The sequence below is a fragment of the Leucopleurus acutus genome, assembly GCF_964270905.1.
Source record: "Leucopleurus acutus genome assembly, chromosome: 10".
NCBI classification, from domain to species: domain Eukaryota; kingdom Metazoa; phylum Chordata; class Mammalia; order Artiodactyla; family Delphinidae; genus Leucopleurus; species Leucopleurus acutus.
In genome coordinates this window covers 72,126,092-72,152,712 of record NC_139153.1, presented here as the reverse complement: position 1 = coordinate 72,152,712, position 26,621 = coordinate 72,126,092, and the positions used below count along the sequence as shown (strand labels likewise).

At 46.8% G+C, this 26,621-nt stretch overlaps 1 protein-coding gene across 2 annotated transcripts in view; it reads left to right on the top strand.

Annotated features, from left to right (window-relative positions):
* The window catches only part of CCND3 (cyclin D3), an 81,746-nt gene that overhangs the window by 44,172 nt on the left and 10,953 nt on the right, over nt 1-26,621 (top strand). Inside the window, exon 1 of one of the 2 annotated variants that reach the window (XM_082849165.1) lies at nt 22,656-22,730. The exons of the other annotated variant lie outside the window; for it this stretch is intronic. Within the exon in view, the coding sequence (XP_082705291.1) occupies nt 22,668-22,730 (63 nt within the window). The 5' untranslated portion in view covers nt 22,656-22,667. Of the gene's footprint in view, nt 1-22,655; nt 22,731-26,621 lie in introns of those variants that run through there. 2 annotated transcript variants of the gene reach the window in all.

Below are 26,621 nucleotides of genomic sequence, written 5' to 3'. Positions count from 1 at the left end.
GAGTAGAGGATGGGGGGAGTGGTAATAGATGAGGTCCAAGAGATAGTCAGGGCCTAGCATTTTGGATTTTATTCTAAATGTGATGGAAAGCCATTGGTGACTTTTAAGGCCAGAAATGGTTTGCTTTAATTTACTTTTTTAAAAGACAGTTTGGCTGCTGCATTGGAAACAGTCTGCATGGTGGCCAGAGTACAGCAGAAAGGTCTAGATATAGGCTATTACATTAGCATGGGTGACAGATACAGGCAGCTTGGATTTGAGATGTCATGGGGCAGGTACTGAAAAGTGTCAGGATTCCCAGCAGATATTCCAAGGCAAAGCCCTTTGGAGTTGCTGATGGACTAGATGTGATACGTGAGAAAGAGAAAAGTCAAAGATGACTCCAAGAGTTTTGTCCTGAGCAAATGATGTGGAGCTGGGTTTGGGGTAGGGAGTGGAAATAAGTTTGGGAGGAAAATAAGACTTGAGTTTAACCAACAGCCAGTAAGAAGCCAGGGCCTAATACATCACCAAAGACATGAATCCTGCCAACTTGAATGAGCTTGGAAGCAAATTCTTCCCCAGTAGAGTCTCCACATGAGAATGCAGCCCAGCCAAAACCTTGGCTGCAGTTGTGTGAAACCCTGAGCAGAAAGCCCAGCTAATCTCCTGACTCACTTGAAACTATGAGATAATGAATGTGTATTGTTATAAGCCGAAAACAAAACAAAGAGTTGAATTTAAGCATAGACCAATCAACGTTGGGTGGTGTCCTCTAAAATCTAGAACGTGTGTGTCAGCGAAGACCCAGGGGGTATGAAAAAGTGCAGGAAGTGTTCAAGCAATGGAGATCCCCAAAGGCAAAAGTATGTGTTGGGGCAGGGTCCAGGGTATGGAAGAAATAGGAGATAAAACACACTGCAATAGATCATAGAGGGCCTTGAATGCCAAACTAAGGAATTTGAAACTTATTTGCTAGGCATGGGGGGAACTATTGGAAATGTTTGAGCAATAACTGATAGGATCAGAGCTTAACTTTACACTGACAATTCTATGTTTAACAACATGAAAAATGCCCATGAGATAATTTTCACTAAAATTTTAGGTATAGGATGATTAGAGACAAGTTGTTTTGTTTTTTAATCTCATGTCTGAAAACAAAAGGCTCATGTATAAAAAAAAAAAGAAACTGGAAGGAACATTATCAAAATGTTTAATAGAGATGGTTTCAGTGGTTGGTAAGACTATAAATAGATTGGTTTTCTTTCCTTTTCTTTCTACTTCTTTATATTTTCCAATTTTCTTTAATTGAACATAACTAATTTTATAGTGAGAATAAGTTTAAACTAACAACTTAAACGTGTCCAGGATTGGAGGGGTATTTTGGATGGAGATAATGGAGGTAGGGATAGGAGAGGATGAACTGGGGCAGGGGCCATGGGAAGAGGAGGGAAGTGGAAAATGTATTTTTTTGCCTTTGAATTGGATACATAGGAAGCCTTACCACAAACGAGTGTCCTGGTTAAGAGGATGTGCCCTGGGGCCAGGCTGCTGGGGTTTGAATCCGAACTTGGCCACTTACTTGGGCAAATTACTCTCTGTGCTTTTTTACAATCTGTAAATAGGAATAACAATTGTACCTCCTACCACATAAAGTTGTTCTAGGAAGTAATTGAGTGAATATGTATTAGCCACTTAGAGAGAGCAGTGTTCAGCTCATAGTAGGCACTCAGTATATTAGCTATTATTCTTGTTACTCCCAGGGACCTGGCCTCAGTGGAATTGGTGCTGAAGGTGGGTGCAGAATATGTATTGGAGTGGAGTGGGTAGACAAAGGTTATTGAAGCATTATTCCTAATAGTTTAGATCTAATTCTTCTTTACACTTTTTTTAAAACTTTTTAAATTTATTTTTTGGCCGCGTTGTGTCTTCATTGCTGTGTGTAGGCTTTCTCTAGTTGCAGCGAGCGGGGGCTACTCTTCATTGCAGTGTGCAGGCTTCTCATTGCGGTGGCTTCTCTTGTTGCAGAGCACAGGCTCTAGGTGCACGGGCTTCAGTAACTGTGGCACACAGGCTTAGTTGCTCCGCGGCATATGGGATCCTCCTGGACCAGGGATCGAACCCATGTCCCTTGCATTGGCAGGTGGATTGTCAACCACTGCACCACCAGGGAAGTCCCAAGAATATAATTTTTATAAGAATATATTTGTACATTATACAGTTTAAGGAAATCTTAGTAGTTAAAGTTTTCGGACGCGCAGGCTCAGCGGCCATGGCTCACGCGCCCAGCCGCTCCGCGGCATGTGGGATCTTCCCAGACCGGGGCACGAACCCGTGTCCCCTGCATCGGCAGGCAGACTCAACCACTGCGCCACCAGGGAAGTCCGTTAAAGTTTTTTTGAAAATAGATTGGGCTGTCTCAGAAATTGTGAGTTCCCATCATTGAAGAAGTTCCCACAAGTGCTGCATAGATCATAAGGGGGCAGGTACAGGACTATGACTGCAAACTAGTTTTCATCAGAGGATGTACTGGGTTTTTTACATAACTAGATTCATTACATTAAAGGTGTTGTCCTTTATTCTGAGCCCTCTCAAAGGGTTTGGTGTTCAGGTATTCTTTATTTTATGAAATACGGTATATATAGACTAGGTTTTTTCCCTGATAACCTTACTTGACAACAGTCTTACTTTTTGGTCTCCAAAATTTTGGGGGAAATTTTATTGGTCTCTGAAATGTAAATTTCTGGGAACTAGAGTTGTGGGGAAAGTGAATAATTTGGTTAGGCTCAATGAGGTGCCCCTGACTCCCCTTCTGACCCTAAGATTCTCTCATTTCAGGGCCCAGGCTGGACCCCTCATGTCAGTGAGTCATTCTGCAAATGTGAGCTTTGAGATGGGGGGATTGGGTAAAGATGTGATTGGAGCCACACAGCTCTGCCACTACAACTGTCATCTAGTTCCTCGAATATACCCTCCTGGCAGAGAGTCAGACTATTTTAGGGACAGCTGCCCTGTGGCCCCTGAGCAGGGAACAGCCGCACACAGCCTCACATTTGAACTGGCAAGTGGAAGAGGAAGGCTTCTGGCGGGGAGGCTCTGTGCTGTGCTGTGCTGCGGTGCCAGGAGGTGTTGTCCAGGTCAGTCCAGTAGGATCTCCACCCCAAGGAGCTGATAGTCTGATATCTTTCACGTGCAGAAGACAGCTTTGTTTTCACAACTTCTCAGAGCCTCAGTTTCCTCATATATAAAATCAGAATAAGAGGAATAATAATACAATCTAACAGCTTCAGTGATGTATCTCTCCCTGCTTCCCTCACCTCCATCCACAGCTGGAAAGCAGAATCAGACTCTGAGCGGTAGACATGGGGTCAAAAGAGAATGGATGGAGCACAGGAGTGCAGAGTTACTAGAATGGCTTCCAGACCAACAAGGCCTAATTGTCATTGGACCAGGAAACTAACATATCCATCTACTTTCTAAGAAAGGTCCGTTAGCCCTGGATACTTTTTTTTTTGGTCATGCTGCGCAGCTTGTGGGATCTTAGTTCCCTGACCGGGGATCGAACCCGGGGCAGCACTGAAAACACAGAGCCCTAACCACTGGACTGCCAGGGAATTCCCAGCCCTGGATACTTTTTAAAAGAGGAAAGAGGTCACTGAGTGGAGAGGGGGCCTGACCTAGTGATTATTCCCTATTGTGAAAAGAGTCACCACTCGGGCTGTGCCCCCAACACTGGAACCCTGTGGCCCCTCCCTTAGTTCAACCCCATACCCACCTAGCCCCCTTCTGATTCCCCTCTGGTCCCTCCTGGGGAAGGGCCTACTGGGAGAGAATGTGCTGACCGGAGGCCCCTGGGTGCCTCTGTCCAGTCCACTCAGCAGCTGTGTCTCGCACTGTCGGTTAATACTTGGCTGTGTGGGGTGCACAGCTGTCTTAGGTTGCTGGTTACCTGGAGTCCCCCCAGGAGTGGGGGCCCTTCTGAACATGTTGGCGGGTCAGATTTTAGAGGCTGAGGAGGTAGGTCTGGCATGAGGTGCCTTCGCTAAGGTCACGCTGCCCGGGTGGCCCTGAAGCCACCTCCCCAGGCGATGCCTTGTCCCTTCCCCCGCTCTAGTTTCTCCAGTTCAGCTCCCAGTGTTCCTGTGAAGATGAAATCAAGACTTCCCTGGCGGTCCAGTGGTTAAGACTCTGCGCTTCCACTGCAGGGGGTACGAGTTGGATCCCTGGTGGAGGAACTAAGATTCCCCAAGCCAAGCTGCACGGCCGGAAAAAAAAAAAAAGGGGGTGAAATCAGTTAGTGGAGGAGAAAGCACTTTCTAACATGGTTAAGCACTGTACAGACATAAACGACGATCATTTTAAAATGGGATCATGTGTGTGTAAACTCTGAAAAAGTATAATATGCCATATGAATTACCGTCATTCTGCTGGGAGCCCAGAACCGTGGGGAATAGACAGTTAAGCTCAAGAGAAATAGCAGATTGGCCCCCACCCCCCGCCCCCTTTTCAGGGTTAAATTGATGACAGGGCCCGGGTTTACGCAGAGGAAGAGCCAAGGTGGGAACTGAACCGTGCTGTGGTTCAGCAGGTGGCTGCCTCCCTGTGACCCTGGCCGGCCGAGTTGGGCTGTTGTTGAGGGTAACGAGGGCGCTTGGGACCCCCCATCAGGAGCCCGCTGCAGACAGCCATCGAGCTTCCAGTTCAGCTCAAGGGCAGTGCGCCCCATCACGTGGCTCACCACACCCTGAGCTCGGACTGTTGTTTTTCCGGACCAAAGTGGGCCCCAGCCACCCCCAGCTGCTCGCGTTAGAGGGGAAGGGATGAGGGTTAGCGCCTGCTCAGCCAGCTCTTACGGATGACGGACGCCCCTGCCAAGGCGCCCACCTGAGCTGGATGCAGGCCCAGCTGGAGTAGCTCAGGTGTTCCTTTTCGAGGTGGTGCGTTCCAAGTGACTTGGATGTGCATTTATATTTAGAAATCACTTGCGGGGGAGGGGGGTTAGAGGCAGGGTGGCGGTGGGGAAAGATAATATCAGATTAGCTGTTCTAAGGGTTCTACATGTGTTAGCTCATTGAATTCGCACCTCCCAAAATCCCCGTGGTAGATTTCATTTACAGTAGAAGAAACTGAGGCACAGAAGGCTTAATTCACCTGTCCAAGATTGTACAGCTATTAGAACGTGACAGAATTGGGATTTAAACCAGGCAGGAAGTCTGACTGCAGAGTCTAGAGCTCTTTTTATTATTATTGTCATTTTTCAGATGCACACCTACGGCAGAAAGAGACTTGTCAAGGCCACACAGCTGGTACGTGGCAGACATGGGGTCAGTCCACCTCCAGGGGTCACACTGATAACTACCACTCTATTCTACATCCGTGGTTGATATTATGGTATTCAACCATAATATATAATATAGTATAATATTCTATTATAGTATAATATTTTATTGTAAGGTTATAATTTATTTTTTTTAATTTTTAAAAAAATTTTTAAGGTTATAATTTATTTAATGAATCCTCTATTGTTGGACATTTAGGTTGTTTCCATTTTTTAGTATTTTAAATAAATGCCAAGATTTTTTTTTTTTTGAAGAGAGAGAAATGGTAGGAATGTTGTTTGTTTTACCAGTTTATTTGTTTGTTTTAAAGGATTTAGAGCAGATGGGCTGAGCTCTCTGAGGCTGGAAGAGTTGGAGGCTTCGAGCTGACTGCTTGAATGGAGAATGAAATTCTGATTAGGAATGGTGCCAATGTGGAGAGAAGGAAAGAACAGATTCTATGCTTGAGCCCAGAGATTTGGCATTGCCTGCTGAGATAGAAAATTTGGAATGCATTTCAGAAATATCTGTCATTCCCACTTTGGATATTTTCATGTTCTCCAGCATTTTCCAGCCCAACATCTCACTGACGTTGCCCAGACACACGTGGGTGGGGCTGGACAGAGGGTGAGGCCCTTCTCTTTCCCAGATCAGCCAGGTGCAGCCATCCGGAGTTGCACCATCTGTCCATCCCATGTCTCTTGCTTCTTCTGCACCTCTGCAACTCAGTCTTCCTTCCAGGGTACCCCTTTCAGTGTCTATATACCAGGTCAAAAATAGACAAGGAGGGCTTCCCTGGTGGCACAGTGGTTAAGAATCCGCCTGCCAATGCAGGGGACATGGGTTCGAGCCCTGGTCCAGGAAGAGACCACATGCCACGGAGCAACTAAGCCCGTGCGCCACAACTACTGAGCCTGCGCTCTAGAGCCCTCGAGCTACAACTACTGAGCCCGCGTGCCACAACTACTGAAGCCCGCGTGCCTAGAGCCTGTGCTGCTCAACAAGAGAAGCCATTGCGCACCACAACGAAGAGTAGCCCCCACTCGCTGCAACTAGAGAAAGCCCGCCCGCAGCAACGAAGACCCAATGCAGCACCCCCCCCCAAAAATAGACAAGGAAGCCTGAGGACATCACACATGGTAATGATCGTAAATGGCCTTCTTGGTTGAGTCCTCAGCCTGGCACTAAGTGCTTTCCAGGCCCCATCTCTCTTATCCTCACAACAGCTTTATGGGATGGGGATCACTATGAGACCACCATGTTGTAGAGGAGGAAAAGGAAGCTTCAGGAGGTTAAGGACTTGCCCAAGACCATGTAGCCAGGGTCTGGGCGAGCCAGGATTCAGAGCCAAGGCTAATCTAAACTCCACAGCCACCTCGTGTTAACCACCATATCTACCTTGCAGCCTTCATGATGCACTATAAACAGAGAACACTCTAGCTCTGAGTGGGGGCAATCTTCAGAAAATCAGCAAGAACACGTTCAATAACCTGCATATATGTACTCCAGGGGGGCTCACTTGGAGAATGTCAGAACTGCCAAGGATCCTGGGAGTCTGTTTTCCTAACTTATTTTTATTTATTTTTGTTTGTTTGTTTGTTTTTGCGGTACACGGGCCTCTCACTGCTGTGGCCTCTCCCGTTGCAGAGCACAGGCTCCGGACGGACGTGCAGGCTCAGCGGCCATGGCTCATGGGCCCAGCCGCTCCGCGGCATGTGGGATCTTCCCGGACTGGGGCACGAACCCATGTCCCCTGCATCGGCAGGCAGACTCTCAACCACTGCGCCACCAAGGAAGCCCCCCTAACTTATTTTTAAATTGTGGCAAATGAGGTCTAGAGAGATCCACCAACTTGCCTAAGGGTGAGATGGTGGCCCAACCAGATTAGAACCAGAGTCTTCTGATGCCCACCCCATAGCTCCTCCAGAGGCAGGCAGCTCTTAGCTCTACTCTGCAGGGAGGATTGGGAGCAAAAGGATGAGTCAGTAGGCAAGCTGAGGGGAGGTAGGAGTAGTTTGGCACCGCTGGGTAATGCTGGGGTTCAGGGGAGCTATGGAGGCACGAGGGTCCTCTCACTGTCCACTCTTGACTCCAGCACACACTTGAGTTCCGATTCCACTGTCCTGAGACACACAGGAGGGGGCAGTTGGCAGGAAGACAATGTTGTCTGATGACTAGGAGCCTGGCCTCTGCCGTTAGACAGACTGGGATTCATATCCAGGCAAGGTGCTTCACCTCTCTGAGCCTCAGTTTCTTTATCCACAAAATGGGGGTAATAACTACTTATCGTGTGGAGCCACGGTAAGAAAGAAATGAGATAATGCTTGTAAAGAAACTGGCACAAGTTTGTGGAAAGAGGAGAAGAAACTTGGGGTTGTCTGAGTTGGTGGAAAAAAGAGAACATAAAACTGGTAACCAAATATATGATTTCAACAAAAGGCCAAGTATTTCTTAATTTCATCTGATTCATGATTTCTCACAGGCGCTGTCGGGGTGGGTGCTCGTTCCATATTCCCCACGTGGAGGCGGGTTGTGCTGGCGGTGGGAAATGGCTCTGTGACCTCTCTTTGGTGAAGAGGAATGGGTTAGAGTTAGTTGGGCTCACGGATAACATGGGATTGCTTTTTACTTCCTGTCTTGAAAGGGGTGGGGGAGATAGAGAGGAAGGAGGATTGTTAATATAAACTTGAAATCCAGACTTCTTTTTCTAAAGTACGTGTCCTCAGCTGTGTGACCTCAAATGAACCTCTCACTGTCTCAATTCTCTCTTTACCACAAGGTCATTGAGATGGCCACATGATAGCCACTTTACATGCAGCATCTTGTTTAATCCTTGAGACAAGCCTGTGAGATAGATATTACATCCCATTTTAGATAAAGGAGAAAACTGTGGTTCAGGGGAAGTTAAGCTACTTGTCTAAGGCCACACAGCACACAGCCAGCAAGGGATATATCTGTGATTTAAGCCCAGGACTGACGCCAAAGCCCATGAGCTTTCCGCTCTGCCCCAGGATAGATTCGGATTTTGTTGGGTCTAAAGCTTAGGCAATTTTGGGGGGGCCCTCTTTAAGAAAAACACTGCAAAATCCCAAATATAAAAGGTACAAAAGTGAATATTTATTAGATTTTGAAATGAAATCACGACATATTAGAAAAATGTTAAACACGAAAAATATCACAAATGTCACCAAATCCAGAAAAATAACAGAATATTTGTGTTATCTACTTGATTCTCCTCTATAATACTTTTTTCCTACATCTTTTGGCTGCATCCTCTTTGTATCTTCTTATGACAGTTTCCACAGAGAAAATAAAAAAGATAACCCAGTGTTATCTAGCATGGTTGATTGGAGGTTTTTTAAATTATCGATGGTTTAGAAAAGTTTATTCCAGCTTCACAAGTGACTGGTGATATCAATATAAATATTAGGATAGTTGTCAAATTTGGGGAAAACTCCATCAAAGTTCCCGCCGTATGTGAACCATAAGATTTTAGGGCAAGTTCTGTTTTCTGGTGCAGTGATTTATCTAAAATAATCTTTGAATTGGTGACACATCTTACCCTGTTTGCTGTCAGCTCAATGTTATCTTTGTTGATAACCACTGTTTTATCAAAATCAGCAAAAAATTCTAATCTTTTCCAGTGGTTTCCCCTCTCCTACCCCTTGATATGGAATGAAGATGGTTTACATTAATAAAAGACTCATAATTAAACTCCTTTCTCCTAAATATATGACCTTTTAAAGGGAATTCATTACAAAATACCGGATGTGAAAATATTTGAAGCATTTGGATGATCTGGCCTAGAAAGGGGAAGGCTGGAGGAAGCAAATAAATAACTACCTTCAAGGACATGAACCTTAGTGGGCAACAGAGTCACCAGGGTGTATCTGTGACTTTGATTCTGGGATCTGGGGAGGGGCTCAGGTAGCTGCCCAGTTACCAGGTTCTGCAAGTCACTTTGAGCAGGTGTCCTAAAATGGATACAAAGAGTAATAGAGAAATTTGTGGGTGTGAGGACAGCCGACAGCTGCCTTGCTGTGGACTCAAAGTGTGATCCCTGGTTCAGAATTGCTGGGGGAGCTAGTTAGAAGTGCAGAATCTCAGGCCCCACCCAGAACCGCTGAATCGTAGTCTGCATTTTCACGAAGTCCTGGGTGGTTCTGTGCAGGTGATTGTCTGAGAAGCCCTGGACCAGAGACTTTAGCAGAAACTTCCAGATGTGCCCCATCCCAACTTGGAAGCTGGTCTTTTTCCCTTCTGTGTCCTTTGCCTTGGGACCTGGCCTGTCTTCTAGCACTCATCCATTGTGTTGATTCATTGTATCTCTATTTCCCCTCCCACTGGGCTGTGAACTAGAGAAGCAGGTGTATTCCTCTTTGATATCCAACCCCTCTCGGTGCCTGGCACACAGGAGGTACCATTTATGGAATGCCACTGGGTGCCAAGAGTTTTGCCTCTCTTACCTCCCTTGGCCCTCCCCTCAAGCTTGTAGACTGAAACAAATACCCCCATTTTGCACGTGAAGAAACTGAGGCTCCGTCGCCTGCCTAGTGTCATGAGTGGCAGAGCTGGAATCCAAGGGGTATCTGATTCCAAAGCCTTCAGCAGGGGATCAGTAAATGTTTGTCCCATCACTTATTGACTTGATTATTCATTCAAGCATTCATTCGTGTTTTAATTTATTCACTGAAGAGACTCAGGGGAAGATGAGGAAGAAGAGAGTAGAATATACTTCCTCCTGGTGAACTATTTTTAGAACAGGTGCTGGGTGGTGTCAGCCTTCCAGGGGCAGGGAGCTGGGCTGCCCAGGAGGCCCCTAGCGACTCCGGCCTTGGGAGCCGGGACTTGATACTCCGCCACCGCCCCACCCCTTTCAAAATGTCCTCCATGACTCAGCAAAGAAACCATGGGTCTGAAATCAGAGATGAGGGCAAAAAACCCTCAAAAATGCTGTCTTTTCCTGGAGGAATTTCCCTTTCATGTGTCTCATTCCTCTGCTAGGGAATCCAGGAAGCCTTTGGCCTGTGGTCAGCTGTGACCCCAAGTCTGGTTTCCTGGGACTCAGCCCTCCTCCTCCTGCATCCTCCCCAGGCCTGGGGACAAGGTCAGTTTTTCTTCTCCAGTGGTCTCTGGTTTGAGGCCGCTGGGGGCTTGCCCAGTCCATGTCTCCTTAGCTTGTCCTTAAATCATTAAATCCAGATCCTGGACCTCTCAGTTTCCTCCTCTGTAAAGCGGGGATAACAATAAATTTGAGTATTAAAATAATTAATTTATGTAACACATTTAGAACCATGCCTGACACACAGAATATATAACTGTTTCTGTTGTTCTTGTTATCATTAATTATGAAGCAGATATTCATACCTGGAGGAGACTTGGATGAACTTGTGCTAAACTTCTTCTCTTTCCATTTGTTCCAACCTCACCCCAGAATGTGTGTGAATTCTCAATTATCCATGTTGCAGAGAGCTTCAAGGGGCAACTGCAAATGAGGGAATATATGAATAAATTAGAAAGCTCCTGGTTGCCCTTTGACAATGAAATTCTTGTAAATGGATAGGAGACATGACTCAATAGATTGTTGGTTTGGGAATAACCACATTCATCCTGGGAGGGGGTGGCCCTCTGAGAATGTACGATCTTAGGAGAGACAGACCTTCCTTCTAAGAGGTAGTTTACGAATAGACTGAGAAATTCAGCATGAAGATATATAGGAAGGAGGGAGTAATTCCTTGCTGGAGTGGGACTTGTGGCTCAGCCCTGGACGTGTTTCATAACCACCTGGGGATAAACATACAGAACCTGGGCCCCAGGCCTGGAGAGTCTGGTCTCCCGGTCTGGGAGTGGAGTAGGGGCATCAGAATTCTTCATAAGCTCGGCGGTTCCCTGGTAGCCTAGTGGGCCTAGTGGTCAAGATTCCAGGCTTTCACTGCCATGGCCCGGGTTCAATCCCTGGTTGGGGAACTGAGATCCTGAAAGCCACGTGGCGCCGCTGAAAAAAAAAGGATTCTTCACCAGTTCACCAAGTGATCAGGAATGAAGCCAAGCAGTAAATGGAGACAACGTAATAATTACAACACATACCGTAAACTGGATGTTGGAGGTGCATTTCTCTCCCTCAGAACCACCCCTACAAGCAGCTTATATGATCCCCATTTTATAGGTGAGAAGGCTGAGGGTCAAGGTCACACAGCAGAGCCTGTATTTTAATCTAGATCTGAGTCTACAGGCCTAATAGATAATATTTTTGTTACATTCCACACTGCAGGAGGTCAGCCTGGAAGAAACTTCCCAGAAATTGAAATTAAGATCCTCTGCTCTGAGGTAAACTATAAAATCGATACATAATGGGTCAGAGTAAAAATAGGCAAACGGATCTAAAGAGACACAGAGGCTTCTAGAGCCAAGGAGGGCTCGACCTTAACCCTTGGCCTCTGTTAACGTATCTGAAGAAAGAATGCGTCAGTGGGGCTAGGGGGTGCTTGGGCTGAGAGAGGGGTCCTGGCGCTGCTGACCTCTGGCGGCATCGTGATCTGGCATCAGCTGTTTGCTTCAGCTTTCTCCCTTCTCTCCCCACCTCTCGGGCTGTTGTTCCCTTCCGAGGCCCCTCTTTCTCCACTTACCCCTTGGATGTGGGTGATCTCTGTATTCTGCTCTCACACATTTCCTAGGTGGCAGCATCCAGTCCGGGGCTGGGTTGCCTGTGCTGAGGACTTCAGAGGTGCGTGCATACCCCTGTCATCCAGGCTCAAGGCATCCAGGTCAAGGTCCGAGAGAGGGGAGGGTGTCTGCAGCCAGGGCCAGAGCTCACACTCCAGCGGGGCCCATGTTGGCTGTGGACCTTAAAGGTTATTTTTTTAGTCTCAGTCTCTTTACCTGTGAAATGGGATAGTAATGCCTACCTTAGAGGATTGTTGTGAGAATGAAAATAGACTCGGCATTCCAAGCGCACGGTAAGGACTCTATAAATGACACCTATTTATTATGTCTGGCCGGTGTGGGACTTCACTTGAATGTGGACACTTCAACGGCAACCTGTGAAACAGAGAATCTTTTCCCCTAAATCTGTTCTTCCACTTAGATTCCTAATCCTAGGAAACAGAAACACCTTCCTCCAAATTGCCGAAGCCAGACTCCCGAGAGTCGGCCTGGACTATTCTCCCCACCACCATCCAAACGGCCACCGAGTTCCAGTGATTCTGTCTCCTGCATTTCTTCTATTATCATAAGCTGCCCTTGGAATTTCTCACTAAGTTATTACAAGAACCTCTTAACTGCTCACTTAGTTTACTCTTCCTGAAACTCCAGATGCTTATGTACTCAGGTTCTGGTGCAGATGAAAACCCTTTAATAGCTCTCCATTGCCTTTGGGGCACAGCTCAGATTCTGCTGCAGCCGCAAAGTCCTTCATGATCTGCCCTGCCTTCTGTCCGGCCTCCGTTCTTGCCACCATCCTGTCTTGCGCCCTACCTGCTGGCAGTGCTGAACCACACACCAAATATTCCTGGTCCTTGCACCTCACTAAGCCTCACTAAGTCTTCACTAGGAGAAAAACCATATAAACACACACACACACACACACACACACACACACACACACACACACACACACACACACACACAGCCTGGAGCAGGTGCCCTTCTCCCGAGGTTTCCATCTGTTTTTCCAACAGGACTCTGAGCCCCCAGCTCCCCTTGGGCATCTCTGGGTGCCTGGTATGTGGCAGGCTCTCAGTAGGAGGCTCTCCTAATAAAGTGTAACATTGCATGGGGTGGGCCATGCACAGTTCTGTACAGTTTACAGCCTCACACCTCTGTGAGATCCGTTTGCTTCACTCATCCATTCTGCTGCATTTGTTGAACACTTCCCTTAAGCCCTGGTCCAGGCACTGGGGATGTGGCAGGGTTAGGAGGATGGGAATTCTAGAGGTAGGGGAAGTGGCTCCCATTTTATCTAAAAAGGTCAGGAAAGCCTCTCTGAGAAGGTGACCAGTGAGCAGAGGCATGAGAGAAGGGGGAAGGGTGCTGTGTGGGAATCTAGGGGAAGAGTGGTCCAGGCAGATGGAATAGCCAGGACAAAGGGAATCACTAGCCCCATTTGACAGATGAGGAAGGCAAGAGTCTAGGTTAAGTCATCCAAAGTCACAGAGTAAGTGGCCACGCTGGGTTTCAAACCCCAGTTCTGTAACTCTTTTTTTTTTTTTTTTTTTTTTGCGGTACGCGGGCCTTTCACTGCTGTGGCCTCTCTTGTTGCAGAGCACAGGCTCCGGACGCGCAGGCTCAGCGGCCATGGCTCACGGGCCCAGCCGCTCCACGGCACGTGGGATCTTCCTGCACTGGGGCACGAACCCGTGTCCCCTGCATCGGCAGGCGGCCTCTCAACCACTGCGCCACCAGGAAGCCCCCAGCCAGTTCTGTAACTCTTGACTCACAATGTCGACTGTTGCTCTACACGGTCTTTTTATTTATTTATTTATTTATTTGTGCTAGGTCTTAGTTATGGCATGCAAATTCTTAGTTGCAGCATGCATGTGGGATCTAGTTCCCTGACCAGGGATCGAACCCAGGCCCCCTGCATTGGGAGCGCGGAGTCTTAACCACTGTGCCACCAGGGAAGTCCCTACACGGTCTTTTGTGGGAACAATGGGCGCCTTGGCTGAGGACAGGCTGCTCTGTTCACCATGCCACACTCTGGTTGGACTTTGACTTCCCGTGTCAATGACAGCATGGGCGAATCAGCTGGGATTGAGCTTCACCTGTGGCTCTGTTTTTCTGTTTTGTCTCTCCGTTTCTTTCCACGGCCTTTATTGGAGACAATTAGATTGTGTCTACTCCACGGGCAGCCTCAAGAAACACACTTTCTCCTGCAAAGCTGAGGACCTGACCCTGAATTATGATGACTTCGCAAAGGCACACTCCTCCTGCCTGGTCAGTAGTCAGGGTGGCCTCTGTGGACCCTGTATCTCACCCCACAGCTCCCTTCAGACTTCAGCAGAGAAACTGAGGCGAGCGTCTCTGCAGAAGTGATATATGAGCTGGCCTTGAAGGACATGGAGCATTTGAAGAGTGGTGGGGATGTGGGGTTTAGGCAGAAAGCAATGTGTGGGCTGAGTAGGAGCATCCGTGTTGGACACTCAGTGGCCCTGGAGTATAGGTCGGAAGGGGTGGGGGGATTGGAGGGGAGATAAAGCTGGAGGGAGAATTTAGGGTAGATCATGGCAGCCTTTTTTTTTAATGGCCGACTTTACACATCCATTTCGGATAAGTGGTCTGGATTTTGCCCTGTAGACACAGAGATTTTAAGGTTTAAAGAAGCAAAGGGAGCACGTGTGCATTCCTGAAGTTTTGAAAGAGTGGTTGGGCAATCCTGGGGAACACAGGCTGGAGAGGGTGAATGGAGGTAGAGAGACCATGGGAAGAGAGTATTGCAGCAGTGCTAGGCTTAGCTGGGAGTACCGGAGCCTTGAATGGAGGGACCAGAGTCCAGAGACATTTTGGAAGTAGAGGTGACAGGATCTGCTTATAGATTGATGTGGAAACTCAGATCCAGAGGAGCTGAGAAAGACTAATGTCCACGTTTTCATCTTGGGTGACCCAGTGGATCATGGTTAACCAACACAGAATGCAAAAAAAAAGGAGAGATAGGTTTCGAGCATCTTGTGTTCAAGGTGTCTGTGTGACATCCAGGTGGGGGTGTGGGCTGGGAGTTCGGGATGAAGGTTAGAGCTGGAGAAACATGAAAGCTGAGGCTGAAGGAATAGGGTGAGGTCTCAGAGGTGTACGTGAAGGAGAAAACCAGGGCCTGGGCTTAAGCCCTGGAAGATGTTTTTGTAGTTCTAGAGGCAGATGGAGTCTGGAGGAGCGAGGGGAGCTGTGGATGAGGGTTTTGATTAAGGCATCACTGGGACTATTTGACACACCTCAGCATTCGATGGTAGGTGATGGAGGGCACATCTCAGGGAGAGCACACGGTTGACCTAGTCGGGGTTATCTGCTCAGAGGCACTCAGACCAGGGGTGCTTCCGGTCAGCCTGGACTTGTTTACGTGGCCTTTGTGCCGGCTGCCTTCTTCCTCTGCACACGCCCAGCCTCCCGCTGTTGAGGGGAAACTTCTGAAAGTGGGTATCCTGATCTCTCCCCATTATCCTCCAGGAAGCTCAGCCTAGGGCTTTGCACCCTGTAGGGCACCGGATGTGGGTGCTGAATGACCAAGCAGAATGGATGACAGCGGGGAACTTGGTCTGCTGCTTCTCCTTGAGTACCTTTTTAAGGAGAACATATCGTTTTGTGGAGTGGGTATAACCTGCTCCCTGAATCTTGAGTTGCTTCAGGCTTGCTCCATCCATTGGTCCATCCATCTGTTCTGGATCAGACTTTTCCAGTGTAAATATCTACTAAGAGTTGAGTACTTTGAATATGGGATTGGGGGGCTCCCAGCACTTTTCACGCATAAGCTTACTTACATTACAACAGGCCTCTGAGGCAGATATTACTACCCTATTTTGCAGACGAGGAATCAGATCATTTCTCCCAGGTCACACAAGAAGTCAGTGGCAGAGGTGGGATTCAGCCCAAGTTTAACTCAAAAGCCCTTATGCTGTCAATCATTCATGCTAAGGCCACCCTAGGTAAAAGGTGATCATATAATTTATTAATCCAATCTGGAATGCTTTTTAAAATTTATTTATTTACTTTTGGCTGCATTGGGTCTTCATTGCTGCGCGTGGGCTTTCTCCAGTTGCGGCGAGCTGGGGCTACTCTTCTTTGAGGTGCGCGGGCTTCTCACTGCGTTGCTTCTCTTGTTGGGGAGCACGGGCTCTAGGCGTGTGGGCTTCAGTAGTTGTGGCACACAGGCTCAGTAGTTGTGACCCACGGGCTCTAGAGCGCAGGCTCAGTAGTTGCAGTGCACAGGCTTCATTGCTCCACAGCATGTGGGATCTTCTCGGACCAGGGATCGAACCCGTATCCCCTGCATTGGCAGGTGGATTCTTTTTTTTTTTTTATATTATTTATTTATTTATTTATTTATTTATTTTTGGCTGTGTTGGGTCTTCGTTTCTGTGCGAGGGCTTTCTCTAGTTGTGGCAAGCAGAGGCCACTCTTCATCGCGGTGTACGGGCCTCTCACTATCGTGGCCTCTCTTGTTGCGGAGCACAGGCTCCAGACGCGCAGGCTCAGTAGTTGTGGCTCACGGGCCTAGTTGCTCCGTGGCATATGGGATCTTCCCAGACCAGGGCTCGAACCCGTGTCCCCTGCATTGGCAGCTGGATTCTTAATCACTGCGCCATCGGGGAAGTCCCTCTGTTTAACATTTGGAGGAACTGCCGAATTGTTTTCCAAAGTGGCCGCACCATTCCCATCAGCAGTGTAGGAGGGCTCCAATTTCTCCACATCCTCACCAACACGTGTTATTCCAAACTGGGCACTTTTGAGAGTGAAAGGGTGCACCATTAATAATTATATCAGGACAACCAGTATTAACTGGAACATATTCTACTTAGATACAAAAAGATTAGAAGCTTCAATTCCTGATTTCAGGGAACTTTCTGGCCACAGGATGAGTCAAAGCCCCAAAACCCACATACTTGAGTCAATTGAAGAATCAAGCAAAGGTAAATTATTAAGAAGGAAAGCAAAAAAAAAAAAAGAAAAAGAAAAAAGGAAAGCAAAGTACATTTTGTTTCCCCCAGGAGACTATATTTTCTTTAAGAAAAAAGAGCTGTCTTATTTGTCCTCGTATTCATGGCCCCAGGAGGATCTTGGCATTTGATAGCATGTCAATGAAGATCTGTGGAATAAATGAATGAGAGAATTAATGATTCAAACACTCTTGGAGGGAATGTTAAAAAAAAAAAAGAAAAGAAAAAGTCACCTGGCTTGGATTTGTGAGTTTGGGGGAAATGTGGATCTTTTCTAAAAATGTATTTTTTTGCTCAGTGTTTTAACAACACTAATGACAATTTAAAAGGGAAAAAGTGAATAACCGACAATTAGAGGGATCTTAAACTGGATTTTGCAAGTGTGAATGACTGAACAGAGGTGGAGGAAAGGCCTTCCAAGCAGGGGAGTTGCCTGAGCAGGGAGTCCAGAACCACAGCCATGTCTTTATCCTACAGGAGGTTAACAAATTTGGGGAATAAAAAGATGTGGTACCTACCCCCAGGAGTTTCCAGGTTTTGGGGAAACAATGAAAACAGTCTGTAACAACCTTTCACTGGTTGTGTGCCCTTGGGCAAGTCAGTTCCCCTCTTTGGGCATCAACAATCCTTTTGTCTTAAAATTTCCCTGAGTCTTTCAATCTTACAACCCTGCAAGTTTCCTGGAATTGGTGGGCCAGGAGCTAGGCCTTGAAGGAAGGAGCTAGATTTGGAGAAAGGATGCCAGTGGTGGGTGATAAGGTCCTGAGGTGGGCTGGAGTGCTCCAGCTAAGATAAAATGGGATGGGGTGCCTTGGCCCTCTTGAAGGAGAACTTTAAAAGCCAGGCTGGTTGACTTTTAAATTTGACCTGATAAGCAGGTCCTTGGACTGGAGATGAAAGGCATGTCTGTGAGAGATTAATCTGATGGCTCTGGGCCACGGATCCTGGATCTGTGTGGAAGCAGGGTGAAGACCTAGGGCCTCTCAGGGAGGCTTCTGCAATAGTAATGTAGGCCCAGCCTTTCAAAAGAGGGTTTGAGACTCCTTCGGTTAGTTTTATGATACACATGGGTTCCATGGAGTTTCATTTTCCTAACCATAAGTAATTTAAACCATTATTTTTATAAGAGTTATGACTGTATGATGGACCACATGCGAAATGTATATACATTTTTAAGGCAGAATATTAGACTTTAAGGTTTGCAGAAGGCAATTTTAGATTATGCAACCAGATTCCTCAGAGAGATGAATTCTCTCTGCTGTCAAGGGGGTTTACTTTGGTGGAAAATTTTGAGAAATTTGTTAAAAGCCTACTGGAGGAATAGGAAGAGTGGGATCTAAGTGAGCTTCAGAGAATGGTTTTGTTGGGCCAGGTAACTAATTGGATATAGGAAACCCAAGAAAGGAAGAAATCCAAGATGGCTTAAAATCTGAGGACTCTGAAGAAAGGTGATGCTATTCATTAAAAAATGTACAAGTTAAGAGAGGGGTGGGAAATGATGGTCTGCCTTGAGAACATTGGGCACAGGTGGCCTTGAGAACAAAGGACTGGTTAGGATGGCCATGGAGGAGGAAGCAGTAACCCTTGGTCTTTCCCTGCCTTTGCTAAGGCCCTCAAAGCTCTGTCCAGTGGCCTGGCATGCTTGGCACTTTGCCTGGTTTATTTTTAGTGTATCACTACTAAATAAGATGTTTACTGTAGGATTTTATTAGATGCCCTATATCAGACTAAGAAAGTTTCCATCTATCCCTTCTTTGACAAGAGTTTTTTCATATTGTAAATGGATGTTGAATTTTATCAAAAACTTTTTTGGCTTCTGTTGATGTGATCATATGATTTTTTTCCCCTTTAATCTTTTAGTGTGATGAATTATATCGATGTTTTCAAAATAAACTACCATGCATTAAAAGAAATTTTTTTCTATTTGTTTATTTACCTTATTTATTTAGTTTGGCTGTGTTGGGTCTTCGTTGCTGCACAAGGGCTTTCTCTAGTTGCGGCAAGTGGGGACTACTCTTCATCGAGGTGCGCAGGCTTCTCATCGTGGTGGCTTCTCTTGTTGTGGAGCATGGGCTGTAGGCGCGCAGCCTTCAGTAGCTGAAGCTCATGGGCTCAGTGGCTGTGGCTCGCAGGCTCTAGAGCGCAGGCTCAGTAGTTGTGGCGCACGGGCTTAGTTGCTCCGCGGCATGTGGGATCTTCCCGGACCAGGGATAGAACCCGTGTCCCCTGCATTGGCAGGCGGACTCTCAACCACTGCACCACCAGGGAAGCCCCTACCATGCATGTTTGGTATAAAGTCAATAACATATTCCCCTTTTTATGTATTGCTGGAGTCAGTTTGCTAATATCTTGCTTAGGATTTTACATTCATGTTCATAAGTGTAATTTTCTTTTCTCATTTTGTATTCGTTGGGTTTTGGAATCAAAGTTACACTAAAAATGAGTTGAGATGTGAACCCTCTTCTTACATTCTCTGCAAGAGTTTGTATAAGATTGAAATTACTGTTTTCTTGAATGTCTGGTGGAGTTCTTTGCCTGTTTGCTATCAAAGGCTGTCCTATCACGTGGGATAGTAGAGAAAGGAACTTTTGTTTGGGGAGTGAAAGTAGCTGAAAGCAATAAGGAAAATATACTATCTCACACATCACAAAAAGCCCAGAGGTAGGTGGTTCCAAGATTGGTTAATTCAGCCGCTCAACAACATCAGGGAGGGAAATTTGTTCTGATCGTTCAGCTGTCATTCTCAGGTGTCAGCTCCTTCTCTCATTATGGCAAGATGGGTGCAGCTACCCTGGGCATCACAGCAACATGGTTAAGAGTGTGGGTTCTGTAGCCAAACCTGGTTTCAGATCCCATAGCTATCTGACATTGGGTAAATTGCTTAACCTCTCTGTCAGATGGAATGATAGTAGTGCTTTACCTCAGAAGTTTAATGTTATATGGATTAAATGAATTAGTTTTTTAAACTCTTAGAATAGTGCACATAGTAAGCATCCAATAAATATTAGCACATCTTACTCCATTCTCACCTGAGGCAGAAATGAATCTATTTTTCTCTTGCACCCCACTTACTGAAGCCCCCTTATTAGACTTACTTCACACCTTATGGCCAGAATATGACAACTGCCCATTCCTAAACCAGCTGTGGAATTATCATGATTTGGTTTGGAAGAATTTAGGTTCAACCTCTGAGACAGGGGAGTGTCGGGCCTCCCCTGAAACAACCATCTGATACCACAACAAAATCTGGGTTCTGTTTGCGAGGCCGAAGTTGGGGTGGTGACAGTGGGGACTTTGCGCGTGGCACAAAGAGGGGCAGAGTAGGAGTCCCCATCCCTACTGTTGTCCACAGTATTCCTTGGAATCACTCCTCAGATTTGCCTAGCACTTCACAGTTTACTTCATGCTTTTTAACTCGTGCATCATCACATCTGGTCTCGGAACCATTGTCTAAGCAGTTTGGCCTCTTGTTATCCTCTTTTATAGATGGGGAAACAGGCTCCCAGAGTTGAGGTGCTTGCTTGGTTCTGTGTTTATAGCTGGTACAGAGCTGGGTCCTGGGACTTAAATTGAGGTCTTCAGATTCAAAACTCTGCCTTTTGGGGTTTTTTTTGGCCACATCACGAGGCATGCATGATCTTAGTCCCTGACCAGGGATCAAACGCATGCCCTCTGCAGTGGAAGCATGGAGTCCTAACCACGGGACCGCCAGGGAATTCCCCAAACTCTGCCCTTTTATTCCTCTTCCACGAATTCCCAACTGTCTGTCATTTACATGCTGTCCTCACAGCTGCCACATCCATGTGCCTCCTCTGCTATTGTCTACTTCATATTTTCAAAATTAACAGTTTTTCATTAAATAATGTATCTTAAAAGGAAGCTTGATAGGACTTCCCTGGTGGAGCACTGGTTAAGAATCCACCTGCCAATGCAGGGGACACGGGTTCGAGCCCTGGTACGGGAAGATCCCACATGCTGCGGAGCAACTAAACCTGTGCGCCACAACTACTGATCCTGTGCTCTAAAGCCTGCGAGCCACAACTACTGAGCCCACGTGCCACAACTACTGAGCCCACGTGCTGCAACTACAGAAGCCCGCGCGCTGGCGCCCATGCTCGGCAACAAGAGAAACCACTGCAATGAGAAGCCCGCGCACCGCAACGAAGAGTAGCCCCCGCTCACTGCAACTAGAGAAAGCCCGTGCACAGCAGCGAAGACTGAACACAGCCGAAAACAAATAAATAACATAAATAAATTTAAAAAAATAAAAAAGGAAGCGTGGTAAAGCCCCAGGTTTGATGTTCTGGTACACATACAACTTTTGAATGAGCGCAAAACTGTTAAAAATATTTTTATTCAGGATTAGAACTCCTGCCCTGGCGCCTGCGTTCGAATCCCACCTCTGACGAGGTAGCACACACTCTCCACCCAGATGCCCGTGGACCTCACATTTTAGGGTGCAGCAGCCCCCTTCCAAGCCCCAGCCTTGTGACTTTGCCTGATGGCTGTTCTGGCTGTCGGCCCCCTTGCCATGCCCACCACCACCCAGGAAAGCTGGAAGTGCTGGTTAATTCCAGACCCACCTCCATCCCCAGCAGCCCTCAACCATGGCTGTTAGGAGTTGATGGACAGGTGTCCCTGTTCCCTCGCCCTGCCCCTCAGGAGCAGGTCCCCCAAGGCATGGGGCTTTTCACCATCTACCAGAGTTCCCAGAAGGACTGAGTGCCACTACCCCACAGTGGTAACTGACCCAATGATGCATTCTTTACCGGCTTCCTTCCTCTCGGGTCTCATTTCCCCACTCTTTCAGGTGCTTCCTGGAATCACCTCCCAGGTACATTACTTCACTTGAATCCTTGTCTCAGAGTCGGCTTCTGAGGAGCCCAAACTAAGACAACCACTTGCTCACTGTCTGGTGTTGGGTGTTACCTAACTTCCCTGTGTCTCTCTGTTCCCATCTGTTATAGGAGGGTAATAAGAGCACCTGTGCCTCTTAGAGTGACTTGGTAAAGCTCTCAGTGCCTGGCTAAGAGAAAGTGCTTAGCAAGTGGGATGTACTACTATTATTACTACCTAAAATTCCCAACTGTGGGTAGGTGCCCCACAGTTGGGAGCTAAACTTTCTCTGGGTGCCCCCTTCTTGCCTCTCCCCTCTGATGCCCCCACCTACCCTCTGAGCTCCTTCAGTCCCACTTCTTCCGCCGTAGGCTGCCTCATGGAATTCAGGTGCCCAGGATCACCCCACCCCTACCACTCCCACTGCAGCCCACCCTGCCCATCACACACAGATCACGCTGCCTGCCTCTGATGGGAGTTGCAGATGCCCAGGTAAATAAGTCTTCTGTCCTAATGACATCTTGGGATTCTCCATGATGCAGGATCACCACGGTCATCCAGTCCGGACTGGAAGCTCTTAAAACGGAGGCTTCTCATCTCTGACTCGGGTCCAGCACGTTCCAGTAAGTGTGGATTGTTAACCATCACTGCTACCTTTATTGAGCACTTACTATGAGCCTGGGGCTGTTGTAGGTACTTTCTCTGTATTCATCCTTGCACCCACCCTATGAGGTATGTGCTATTACTATCCCCATTTTGCAGATGAGAAGCCTAGGACAGAGAAGTTAAGTAACCTGGCCAAGATCACACAACCGGCAAACAGCAACCTAACTCCAGAGCCTCTCTTACTTTTCGTGATGCTAAGCTGGTGCAGGGCTATCTCGTGCCTAGAATGAAGAATACTGGCTTCCTTGCTTCCCAGCTGGAAGTGCAAAGACCAGTCTCTCTTTGCCAGGTATTTTGCTGTAGCAAGTTACCCATCCAAACCTGAGGCCCAGATCTCACCTCACCCTTAGCTGTGGAACAGGAATATCAAACAGGAAGGTCTCATTTATTCAGAACCCTGGCAGCCAGAACAAGAGAGAAAAAGCACATGTGTGAATATATAGGTTGTCTTCTCATTTTATGATAAGGAGAGACTTGACGGGTTCAGGCCAGTACCTGAGGTTTCTTTTCACAAGCAACATATGGACTAGAGATTGCAAACTGCTCCCTGCCCATCAGATCCAGCCCATAGAGCATGTGTGTGCCTTGGAAACTAAAGGAATTGGATGGCTCCTTACCATGGTGTAGCAAAAGGCTGGGGCTAAGCAGAGACTCCTGGCTTTGTGGGGGGAACACATGCTGTCCACTGGGCCCAGCCCCACCCCTCCCCACTGACCCTGTGCTCTAGAGCTCCTCACTGACCACGAGTGAGTTGCCATTTATCATGCAACTTGTGCTGGTGTTTTTCTCACGTCCAGCTTGTCTCATTCATGCATTCATTCATTCATGCAAAAAAGATGTTTTGAACACTTACTGTGTACCAGGCACCATTTGGTTTCGGTGGGGTGGTGAGGGAATGGACAAACTATAAACAGAACATGAAGGTAGAGTATAGTGTATGTTAGTGGTTAGTGGTAAGCAGAAAAATAAAGCGGTGAAAGGGCCCAGGGAGAATCAGGGTTGGGGTAGGATGGCCAGAAAAGGCTATATGAGAAATGTGACTGAGTTAAAGCCCAAAGGCAGTGAGGGAGGGGCTTTGGGGACATCAAGGGGCAGAACACTGCAGGCAGATGAAACAGCAAATACAAAGGGGACATGTACACCTGGTATGTTCCCAGAGTAACAAGGAGACCAGGGTGGCCAGAGCAGAGTGAGTGAGAGATAATCACACGAGTGAATGGAGAGCCCTGGGGGGTTGAGACTAGACTGGATGGGGCAAGGGTGGACCAGTGATGCCCGTCAGGAGGCCACCACCCCAATCCAAGCAACAGATGATGCCGCTGAGGCCAGGGTGGTAGCCGTAGAAATAGAGAAAAGGCAAAGATTGGAGATGTGTTTTGGACATAGAACCAATCAGAAATGGGTGATGTGTTGGATGTGGGAGGCCAGTTAGGACAAAGAATTGAATTTGGACCAGGGAGGTAGCAGAGGAAGAGAAGAAAAGAGGGTGGATTCTGGAGATATTTTGAAAGTAGATGATCCATGCCCTGCCGATGGATGGATGTGGGATTTGAAAGAACACAGTCAAGAATGACACCGAGTGTTTTGGCCTGAGCAGTTGGAAGGATGGAGTTACCATGTGCTGATAAGGGGAAGCTGGTGCGAGGAGCAGGTTTGTTGAGGGAAAGCTTAGGATATCCGTTTTGGAGAAGTTGAGTCTGAAAGTGCCTATTGGACATCTGTGTGGAGTTGCCGAGAAGGCAGCCTCCTGTGTAAAACAGAAACAGAAAACAGGTCAACTCACGTGCCTGCTCTGATTTGGTAGCCCTGTCCAGAGTGCTGTGTTGACATTTAAAAAAAATTATTTTAAAAATTATTTATTTATTTATTTGGTTGCACTGGGTCTTAGTTGTGGCAGGTGGGCTCCTTAGTTGCAACATATGGGCTCCTTAGTTGCGGCATGCATGTGGGATCCAGTTCCCAGCCAGGGATCAAACCTGAGCCCCACGCATTGGAGCGCTGAGTCTTAACCACTGCACCACCAGGGAAGTCCCGGTGTTAACACTTTTTAAAAAAAAAATAAATTTATTTATTTGTTTATTTATTTTTGGCTGCGTTGGGTCTTTGTTGCTGCGCGCGGGTTTTCTCTGGCTGCGTCCAGCGGGACCACTCTTTGTTGCGGTGCGCGGGCTTCTCATTGCGGTGGCTTCTCTTGTTGCGGAACACGGGCTCTAGGCGCGTGGGCTTCAGTAGTTGCAGCACGTAGGCTCAGTAGTTGTGGCTCGCAGACTCTAAAGCACAGGCTCAGTCGTTGTGGCGCACGGGCTTAGCTGCTCCGTGGCATGTGGGATCTTCCGGAACCAGGGCTCGAACCTGTGTCCCCTGCATTGGCAGGCGGATTCTTAACCACTTCACCACCAGGGAAGTCCCCGGTGTTAAAATTTTTAAGACCCATTCAGGCTCAGTGGGAGAGAGTTTCTTGATCAACAGTGAAACCTGTCTTGGGAGCTGGATAGACAAATAATGGCGAACACTGGGTGTAAGACATTCCACTGTAGAGTGGGAAGAAAATGTGAAAAATTCTATTCTGTGTATTTTTGTCTTACTCTTTACATTTTCTTTGTATGTTCTATAATGTACATAATATGTTAGAGTAGCAGGTTTGGACATAGTTTATAAATGAAGTATTCTGTATCCATTGGAAGAGTATGCTTAGTTTTTACTGAGGAATGGATGAACAAAAACTTTTGGAGATTACTGATCTGAAATATTTTAAAACAGATGCTGAAAATAGTGACCTGGATTACTGTAAGCCCTGAAGTGTCTCCTGAATCCTAAAAAAAAAAAAATGTTGTTCAGTTTGGTTTAAGGCTTAATTAAAACAATTGGCTTTCCAAAATACCAGTGTTATCAGAGACTTTTTTTTTTTTTTTTGGCCACAGAGCGTGGCATGTGGGATCTTAGTTCCCTCATCAGGGATCAAACCCATGCCCCCTGCAGTGGAAACACAGAGTCTTAACCATTGGACCACCAGGGAAGTCCATCAAAGACTTTAAAAAAGGGTGAGGAACTGTTCTAGAGTAAAGGAGATTAAAGAGGTAACAATGCAAACACAATCCTCGAATGGATCTTGGGTTGAGAAAGCAAAAAGCTATGAAAGGCTATTACTGGAACAACTGGGGACCTTTGTATGTAGATTGTCTGTGGTATTGTATTAGTATGCAATTTCTAATTGGGATCATTGTTTCATGGTTACTGGGAGACTGTTGCATTCTTAGGAGACACAGGCTGAAAAACGTAAGGGTAAGGAGTCATGATGTCTGTAATTAGGTCTCAAATAGTTCAGCAAAATACACGTAGGAATTTAGGTGAAGGGTGTGTTAGTGGTCACTGTGCTATTCTTGTAGCTTTCCTGTAGTTTTGAAATATTTCCAAGTAAAAATTTGGGGGGAAATAGTATTCATATAAGTTTCTCCAGTTCTCGGAAAACTAGGAATCCGATAAAGGCATGTTAGACCGCTTTTCATATACTGGATTGTTTCATTGACCAGAACACTTGTCGTCTTCATCCCTTCTGAAGCAAAGAATTTGCCAAATCTTTCCCACCACTACAGTAATCCCTGGCATTTTATATATTCCAGGTGCCTCCACATCCATCATATTACATTTATTATCATAAATAGTCCCTATAGATAAAGAAATTTGTGCCTGTAAATTCCACAATCACCATGAACTTTTTTTTTCTAATGGCTCACCATATGCCAGGCACTGTTCTGTGTGTTTGACACGAATGAGTGCATTTCATCCTCCCAACCACACTTAGGGGAGGTATTACTGATAGTTAATTCCACTAGGGGATTGTAAGTAAAGAAAAAAGTATGGGAGACCCCTGTAAGTTAATAATCACTTAAGAAAGCAGGGTTGCAAAACCGAGCAGCCTTGCTTAGCAACAAAACCCTGCAACATAAGCACGGTTTCATTACTATCATTCTCATTTTCAGAAAAGGAAACTGAGGCACAGAGAGGTGGTATAATTTGCCCAAAGTCACACAGCCAGGGAGGGTGGAGTGACAGAGCAGTGTGTCCCCGGGCCCTGCAGTGTTCACCACCAACCCCCTGACCATGTACTTCACACGGTGATCTGGATCATCTAAGTTTGTTGGAGCTGCCATTCCAGAAGGAGGGCTTCTGGTCCTCAAAT